The sequence below is a fragment of the Podarcis gaigeae genome (assembly GCF_964106915.1).
Source record: "Podarcis gaigeae genome assembly, chromosome: 5".
Lineage (NCBI taxonomy): Eukaryota > Metazoa > Chordata > Lepidosauria > Squamata > Lacertidae > Podarcis > Podarcis gaigeae.
The window spans coordinates 54,768,014-54,777,888 of NC_139681.1; the positions used below are offsets into that span (position 1 = coordinate 54,768,014).

The 9,875-nt window shown below is 42.9% G+C and overlaps 1 protein-coding gene across 1 annotated transcript in view; it reads left to right on the forward strand.

Moving 5' to 3' along the window:
* Positions 1–9,220, forward strand: part of SORCS1 (sortilin related VPS10 domain containing receptor 1) — a 435,672-nt gene extending 426,452 nt beyond the window's left edge. Inside the window, exon 27 of the mRNA XM_083741539.1 lies at positions 9,081–9,220. Coding sequence (XP_083597665.1) covers positions 9,081–9,205 — 125 coding nt within the window. The 3' untranslated portion in view covers positions 9,206–9,220. The remainder of the gene's footprint in view (positions 1–9,080) is intronic.
* The last annotated feature ends 655 nt before the right edge of the window (positions 9,221–9,875 follow it).

The following is a 9,875-nucleotide window of genomic DNA, read 5'->3' on the forward strand; positions in this document are numbered from 1 at the left end:
ATGTCATATTCAGGCACGGAGAAAGCAAATCATGTTGAAAGCTCACAGTTTTCCTCCCTGACCTTGTGAAATTAGATATTGTCCTACCGACCCCCTTAGTGCCATAATGAAACACCTTGGGAGATTTCAGCTGCCCTTTTACATATACATGGGGCCAGGCCATGTGGGAAGAGACTCTTTGCTTAGCAAGGCAACACTCCCATCCCTTTGTCACAGCTGGATTAGCTGGTTACCCTTCGGGAGCCAAGTAGAATTTTTTTGGGGGGTGATCCTGCAATTGGCTACTGGGGTCATCTTTTTCCCCACTGGCTTTGCAATAGATGATTGGCCCAGATGTGGTGTGAGTTTTACAAGCTTTGGTGACAACAGCAGAGTCAGAAACCTGTCCCCCCCAGGGCACAGTGGGTTCAGACTTGGAATTTGAGCTGAGTGAACAAGAGGCTGGCTCTGCAGATGAGGGAGAACTGTTAGATTCCAGACAGGACAGCCCAGGGCCCCTCCTTCCCAGGGAAGAAGCCATTAGCTCACAAAAAGAGGAAGAGTTGGAAGTTGACCAAAGCGTTGCCAGGCAACCATCAGATAAGCCAGAGTCTGTGTCTTCTGGGGAAGAGAAAGGCCAACCGATCAGTCCTCACAGGAGGAGTTGGGAGGAGAAGCTCAGAGAACTGCGGGAGGGGATGAGAAAAGCAGGGTTCTGGCGTCCTTCCTGTTGGGGGTGGGATTCTGATTTAGACTGAGCAACTCCTTTGCTGAGAGGAGGGGGGAACCCTTGCTCTGGATGTGTTTTTCTTGATGCCTTTGGTAAATGCTCTTATCTACTTGCTATGGATACATCCAATGGTAGCCCTACTCAGCACAAATCCACTAAAATTAAGGAATGTGATGAATTTAGGTTTGTTAATTTAGGTTTACTCTGAGTGACCCTGTACATTTTTTCCTGTACATTTATTCTCTCTCCCACCACTTTTTGTAAACTGGCAATTTAGCCTGAACCCCTGCCCATGTCTGAGCATAGGAGCCCTGGTGCAGAGAGATTACTGCACAAGTCTATTTCATTTCTATGATTACCTGCTAGATAGCTCAGTTGGTTAGAGTGTGGTGCTGAGGTTTGACCCCCACAAGGGATATCTGCACAGGGACTAGATGATTCTCAGGGTCCCTTTTAGCTCTGGGTTTATATATATATACCCCACAACTCCCTTTAAAGGAGCCCATGCATCCAAAGGAGTCTTCAAGTATCCTTCCCACTTAAGTGGGAAAATGTTTAAATTTGAAATATTTTTTTTGTAAGAAGGCATCACTTTTTTAGTGCAGCATTCTGTGAGAGTCAGAAACCTGCTGCTATTTTTCACACTTATTCACAGCTGCAAGTATAATATTTTCATCCAGTAAACAGATATTGTGAATATTTGATCTGATATCCCCTACAGCATCCAGCTACAGGTATAGACTAACACTATGTACCACGTGTAACGATATGGCATTTCCTATGTGATTTTCTATTCTTTTCTGTTACTAATTACAAACATTCACTTTGCCTTTTAATTACTGCGTAGTAGCATATATAGCTGATCATTTACAGACTCCACTGTAATTATGTGATCCTTTTTGGGAGGGGTGAACAGCTAATTCACACCTCAGCTGTCTGTGGTGCTTCCTATTTTATTCATTTACCTAGATGAGACCTAATTGGTTTATCACTGAAGACAGTGAGAATTCTCCCTTTGAATGCTAAACAAATGGGATTACTGTAGGCATCAATATCTTTTTTAATTAGACAACTTCAAACCCAATGTTGGCATACCATTGATGTTAACATACCTTAAAAATCCACAACGTTTATCCTACAAAAGAAATCAGACAGAAGAGAATAGATGGATGTTGATTTTCTGTAGTTCCTTTTAAAAGCATTTCAAAGAGGATGGAGGCAAATGTTGTTTGGTCTGCATTTCAAAGCAAGCCAGCTGAATTTGCACTTCCCAGACTAACAGACAGATCAGAATTCAGTTATCCTTAGGAGTGTACACTTATCAGAATTCTGAGGCAGTTTTGGCTTAAAAATGCAAATAAATGGTTATTTTAAGGGGTGGGAATTATACAAATTTGTGGATTTTAGGGGAGATGTATATGAAAAACCAGAAAATGTTAAATGCAAATGTGGAGTATACATGATACTGAATAAAACAGGATGGATTGAAATGGTAATAAATTGATCCATCCATTCCAGTTTCAAAGCAACCTTGACAGAACAATTCTATTCATGGGTCCATAATACTAAGGTTGATCAAGTACAATAGAGATTACTACCAGGAAAGTGGATACAGGTCTATAGCCTTGGGCACCTAGGCTTTCCTCCCCTGAAAAAAACCAACGTGTTTTCTGGGTCTGATGCCCAAAATACGCATTTTTGGGCTCTGTGTGAAATCACTTTTTTCGTCGGGGGGGGGGGGACACAACACAAAATTTTGTGAGATCACAGTGCCCCAATGGATGCCATTCTCTTGTGATAAAAAAATGGGATGTTCTGGTTCTTTCGGGACACTAATGAGATACGGTCTTAGGGTCGTAGTTCAGTGGTAGACCACATACTTTGCATGAGGTAATTTTAAACTCTTTTAGTATTTTAATTTTTGTATGTATCAAAGTATGGTTGCAGATTTCTCTCCGTTTTATTGTTTTAGTAAACTGCTTTGAGGTGTTTTTGCGTGGACAGGCGGAGTCCCCAGATCCCGAGCGGTCCCCCCCCCCCCCGTCATGTGGAATAACGACTCAAGACAACGTGCTATGGGATTAATTGGCCACAACTTTATTAGATTTCAAATGTGGGTAGACCTTGGCTCAGGCATTGGGCGTTCTCCCCCCCCCCCAGTCCCCAGCTGGGGACCTAGGGAGCTTCAGGGTTATCCAGTGTGTGTGGGGGGGGGTGGGCCGGCTCTGGAGAACATATGTTCAAGCAGAGATAGCCACCCCCGTTATGCCGCCACCGCCGGGGAGAGCAATGATGACCTTTCGGCGTACAGTCAAAGCCTCCCTTCAGAAACCCCTTTAACGGGGAACCCTGGTATCGCCGCTGCAAAGAGGAAGATGGATTCCGCCGAAGGCCTGATACCGCCAAAGTTGTGACGTTTTGCTACGGGAAAGGTGAAACCTGCCAATGCAGGGAAATTCCTTTCCAGACCTTTAACAGCGACCTTAACGTAGCAGCGCCCGCATACCTGTGAAGAAAAGTTAACCTGCAAAACCTATGTAGAAAAGTTAACCTGCAAAAGAAGACATTAACTGAGGGTGGGTAGGGTGGGAGAAGCTCTGGAGCCAAGTGAGGATTCCCAGGTAAGATCCTCCCTCTATTGTGTGTGCAGGTAATCCCTCCCCTACCTGGCCTGGTCTCCTTGGCAACGCTTCCCCCAGGTGGGATTGGACAACTGACTGAGGTAGGCGGAGACCTCCAGGTATCCCACCTGAGGGAAGGCAAAGCCAAGCCTATGATGATAGGGCCGCTCCAGATCTAGGGCTGCGCACGTCCACGCAAAGGGCGCCCCCCGTTTTAAGCGGGGAGCGGTCATTGTTGTTTTTTTACAATCAAGCAGTGTATAGTTTTTATGAAATAACTTAAATAAACAATAAATAAATAAAATGACCCATGTTAAATCTCTGGCATCACAAGGTAGGGATATAAACTTCCTGCCTCGATTCCTGGATGACTGTCAATCAGCAGACAATGATGAGCTATGGTCTGATGTTTTGATATATGGCATGTTCCTCATGGGGTCTGAATAAATTTTGCAAAAATATTGTTCCAACCTCATATTGTTGATCTCTCCCCCATTCTGATATTTCTTTCCTATAAATAACTATATTCCTAAAAATAACTATAATTTCCTGCATAATGATTTATAGCACAGACCTTTAAGTCTTCTGATGTTTGGGACCGGGGAAACCAGGACTTTTGTTTTCTCATCTGACTGGAACACAAAGAGTAAAATACAGAATGTAAAAAGGAATTTGACTATTCCTCCCTCCACTCCCAAAATGAAATTCATTATGCACATGCAAAGATCATTAGCTGGCTAGAAATAAAATATGCTAATAAGTGACCTTCTCTGACACATATATTTTCAGTTTGCCCCCTGTGTCAAATGTGTTGACCACCTAAGCGGGTTGCGATCCTCTGCTGTCCATCAATATCTCTGCAACTCTTTGAATTAGACATACTCAGAGGCTTTTCACTAGGATGCTACAAATAGCACTACCATGTTTTCCTTATCAGTCTTTCGTCTTGACCTCCATCAGCAGACGAGGAAACAGGCAGGAAAGGGCACACAGTTTCCATCAGTCTTTTCTTAGGCCTGTAGCATTAATTTCCCCTTCATCCCCTTGGTGCATCTTGGTGGAAAGAGGCTGCAAAGAGAGCTCAGCATCTCTAATCCATTACTCTGGGGACAGCCACAGCTTGTCTTTATTACCTTGATCTTCACAATGACTCACATCATGGGCCAAAGATTTTGACTGGGAAAAAGATGAAAGGAGTTAATTGAAAACTATATAAGCCGGGTTGGAAAGCTGGCAAATGTTTTAATTTCATAATGAGCCTGTTCGATGCAGGTAGATGGCTCCCCATTTGATAAACCAATTAGAAAAAGTAAATTGCTTTTCTGAAAGACCCACACAAAAAGAGGATTATGTTTGCAGGGAAACCATGAAAAATTGTTTGAATATCAACAAGAATGGCAAGAACAAAATGAATCAGCTTAACAACCGCCAAAATATGAACTGTTTCATGATAGAGGAATAATTCCTTTGCTGCACAGCCTAAGAGTTATTCTTTCTAGGATAACTCTCTCTCTCTCTCGCTCTTTACCCCCATTCTTTTTCAGAAAAACAAAGGATAACTAAACTCTGAAAAGAGATTTCTAGGGATAGGGCAGTAGAGCTAAAGAATGCTAAAACGTATGTGCAAGGAACTGGCTCGGATTTGAGGATTGTCTATTGTTTCTCATAAACTTGATCTTTCATTCTTAATTTTACGTTTGCTGAGATAAATGCCCTGGACCACTCACATGGTCAGTGTAATGTTTACATCAAGGGGAGATAAAAAATGCTAGGGTTGTTGAGTCTAATGGGTGCGCAAGAGTATTCCTCGTTTCTGTTTCAGTCTAGGATCTGTTACCTCACATGCAGCCCAAGTATTTATTTTCAGTTGGTAAAAATTGTATGTGAACTGGCACCGAGTCTGACTAGTTTTGTGACAGCTCAAATCATGCACAGAGAAAAGGGAGAAAAGGAGGCTCACCACCTTTGGCAGTCTGATGAAAATTAAGCCCGCAAGCAAACCAACCCGATATTACCAAGATGATGGCTAAACAAAACTCAAGCACAGCTACAGTTTATTTAAAGGATACACGATGATGATTTTAAAAAATCTATTTGCCCCATGGGAGGTCAAGAAGGGCCCATGAATTACCACCACAGCATTACTCTTGCCTCCATTTTGTGCTTGGGGTCTGAGGTGACTTTGTGGAATTGCTGCAATCAGAGAAAGCATGAAGGATACCAAGAGTAATCACTGGCAGCCCTCGGAGTCAGGGCTGGATGAAGCATTATTCACTGTGTTGATGTTTATTACACAAACAGTAGTCAGCTACATCACTCAGGTGTTAGCGGGCTGAGTGTCTCGGCAAACTGCATGCATTTTTTTCCTGAGTGTACATAGATAACCAATAGGACAACAATATATGCCATACTATTTGCTACAATTGGTGCATAACGCAACTAAAACTTTTTACACCCCCCCCACAACAGAGGCTTTTTCTTGTCCTCCTTGCTTTTCTCTCTCACACACAGACATCACCTGAATCCTTTTTCACTATTTCATCTCCACTTTCATTGTTTCAAGAAATTTGAAAGTCGTTGCGTACTGCTTACAAAACAACGAGTAAATTGCTGAAGCAACCCCTCCAAACCCTTCCATTTATCTATTTGATTATTTTGCTGTCATGAATCAATTTATCTGTTAACTCCATTGTTGTTTTTGTTTGCATTGTTACAATGATAATGAGAAATATATTAAAATGAAACTTCACTTTCCACTTCATTAATTTCGAAGTGGCAAGCTCGACAACAAACAAGCAAAAAATTAAGCAACCGGCTTTCTCATAGCCAGGCAGCTGTGCACATGAACCCCTAGCTTTCCTTTCTCTGGAATATTGCAGGACCCTGGCTGCAATTGGACAAGGACTAATGCCACATATGTGAACCTTAGGTTTGTGTACTTCCTCTGACTGCTTTCCCCTCTTGCTTGATCACCAGGAGGAGATGAGAAGCATTCACTTTCATTTTCAACTAACTGCAGTGAGACATTTTATCTGAAGTGGGATGAACTGTGGTTAGCTTAAACAATGGTTTGCAGCAACAAGTCAACTTCAAGCTGTGGTTTCTCATTCTGACTTGTTCAGTTAAAATTAATTGCAGCTCCTGGGTTGGACAACAAAACAATCTGCCATTAGTTGGAAATGAAAGTAGATGCTGCTACCTACTTGTAACCATGCTGGAGGAGAAGAAAAAGGAGCAGGTTCATGCACATCTCAGCCAGGTCAGTGGAAGCCCTGCATAGTAACAATAACTGAATGAGGTCCAAGAACTGTCTGGACCTATTGCCCTCTTGATAGCTGTAGGACAAACCAGTTATTACCATACCTTTGTTGTGTGAAGCTTTTAATGACCTGGTTATCTGATATATCACTGGATGGCTACTAGGGAGATAGTTGTTTTGGTGGTGGCACCCCAGTAATGGAAACCATCGCCCCAGAGAGGATCATTTCGTCTTTTCTCAAGGTCTTTTCAGTACCAAGGGAATCTGTTTGTACGTACCTCCCTCCAGTTCCATGCAGAGAAAGCAGCCAAACTGGTGGTTGTATCTTACTTCAACATTGTCAGCAGGACATCATTCTCCACTGCAGCTGAGGGCAGCAGGGTAGCTTAGAGGACACAGTGCAACCCATGTGTCTCTCACGCACAGTTCCATACTCCAATGCTCTTTGCCAATGCACATCTGCCTCCTGAGGTAGCTGCCTCACTCTTCCTAAAGGCAGGGTTAGCCCCAATTAAGACGTGGGGAGAACTCCCCCAGAGTTATACCAGCCAAGGGCATCATACTCTTGGAGCCAGGGAAATTATTAGGCAGGCTTCAGTTTAGATCAGCAAACTTTTTCAGCTGGGGGCTGATCCACTGTCCCTCAGATCTTGGGGGGGGGGGGCACTATATTTTGAACAAGAAGAAAAAAATGAAAGAATTCCAATGCCCCACAAATAACCCAGAGGTGCATTTTAAATAAAATGAAACATTCTACTCATGTAAAAACAGGCTGATTCCCGGACCGTCTGCTGGTTGGATTTAGAAGGCGGATCTGGCCCCCAGGCCTTAGTTTGCCTACCCATGGTTTAGATTCAGTAAAGACCCTTAAAGCCACTGCAGTGCATGCTGTGTGGCACCATTCCAGCATTTGCCTGCTTCTTGTACACTGAAGCCTGTGGATGGTTGCCACACACCAAGTCAAAACTGATTGCTTTGCAAGGAAGAAATGGCTATGCTAAGGGAGAATGTTAGTGTCATTTTGATTAAACCCTTCTTCGTTTTACACAGAGTCTGTTGACAGGGTGCTAGGCTCTTGTCTCCTTTACTGCCAGAGGTAAGTTTCTGGGGATGTAGCAGAGTGAGCTGGCCAGTTGTCATTGAATCTGCCAATGTTTGGAATTACTTCCTTGCTGATGGAATAGGAACAAGGAGAGGTCATCTCCGCAGAGAAGAGAGGATCATAGTGGATGCCTTTTCATGGCAATTAGACCCTTGTTGTAACAAAGAGGAGGTGGAACCTGAAGATTCTTCATCAACCAAGTCTCCCAAGAGGCAAAATTGAAACTCATGGGAAAGGGCTGAAAGGTTTGAGGATCAACTTGAAGATGACAATTTCTAGAAGACTATTAATTCTTTTCACTGGTACTTTCGAGTTAAAAGACTTCAAAGTATTGGGGTGAACCTTTTGCTGACACTGCCTAAGAAACGGCACAAAGCTTGTTTTTACAGAAATTAGAGTGTTCTCTGAAACATCACAGAAGCAGAAAAAAAAATACAATTCCTTCTCTTTATAAACTGACTTTTGTTCAACTGGGGGACCCAGTGAATTAAAAACATCCATTTGGCAAACTGAATTCTGCTTCCCATGGTACTGAATAGGTGGCAATAATAATTTTTATTCTGTACATAATAACATAAGACTAGTCTGGTGGATCAGGCCATTGCCCCATCTAGTCCAGCATCCTGTTCTTCCAGTGGCCAACCAGAAACCTGTGGGAAACCAGGGAGCATGACATGAGTGCAACAGCACCTTGCCCTCCTGTGGTTTCCAGCAACTGGCATTCAGAAGCATTGCTGCCTCCAACTCTGTAGGTAGAGCATAGCCATCAAGGCTATTAGTCATCAACAGTCCTTTCCCTCATGAACTAATGAGGAGTGACCACCTGCTTCTAGAAGAGAGGTCCATAGCTCAGTGGTCGCATACATGCTTAGCATGCAGAAGGTCCAACCTAGAGCCAGTCTCTGGCATTTGTGCTTAAAAGGAACACAGCACAGGCTGGGGGGGGATCACTGTTTGGACCATGGACAGCTCTGTAAACTATGGGCAGCTATGCAATGACCATGGAGAGTTCCTGCTAGTTTGAGAAAATGTCTGGCAATATATGGCAACTTCATATGTTCGGATGGATTCAGTTAACCTGTTCTTCTAGCAGAATCCAGTGCAAGGACTCCTACGAGTGCAATGGGGCTCTCCCCCCCCCTACTCCTGAACAACCCCATGTTGTCCCTAAATCTACTCTGGAGGGTTGGGAGGACAGTATGTTGGAGGGAGAAATGCTTTCAGTGATGGAACAATGTCCTTAGTACTATGTTTCATTCTACCCATTATGTTCCTATGCTTCAGCAATGGCTGTGTTTCATTTCACAGGTGGTTACATTTCAACGGCAACTAAAGAATTTGCTCAATGTCATGTCAACAAAGTTATTTTTTTGTATCTGGCACATGTAGGAAACCGTCTGAAGACACAAAATGCAACAAGCTTGCTGAAATCTATGTGTGGTCAGCACCTGGCTGGGATCTTTGAGTTGTGTAGGAGAAATGTGAGATACATATACAATGCATTGAATAAATAAATACTTGGGATCAGAAACCTTGAATGGTGAGTCAAGAAGCTGCCAGTGTTGCTTTTGTGGCTTTTGTGTCCTTCATTGCCAGCCTTGACTTAGTGCTCAAATTTCATTCTTGAGACAAAGACAATTAACATTCTGAAAGCTGCTGCAGATATTAATTATCTCATTACGTAGCAGCCCATGCATTTCTGCTCAAAATATTATAAAAATGATACAATAAAATGACCTGGTGCTATACCTATTTTAAAAAAACATTAAAATGGACTTGGGGGAGAAGAAGGAAAACTTACAGTCTGGGCAATTCCAGATGTCTTATTAATTGAGCGTTCATCTTGATTTGTTTCCACCAAGTTTACAGGGAGGTTATATGACACCCTCTGTTTATTGAACATTCATTTGGATGTATTTAAAGGGTTGTTATATGATGTCGCATCAAGCAATTGCTGTTCCAAACTTTCAGGAGTGTTTCCCCATCACTTTTCTTTGCCACAAAAGCATGATTTTGGAAGCAGGTTTGTGATGCAAGAGCACCAAATCCACTTCAACTGCACAACCTGAATTTTCCAGTATGCAACTATATCCCATGCACAAGACAGTGGCAGTCTGGAAGTGACCTATGACTTCAATCCTCTGTACACATTTACCTGGGATTTTGGCCCACTGAAATCAGTAG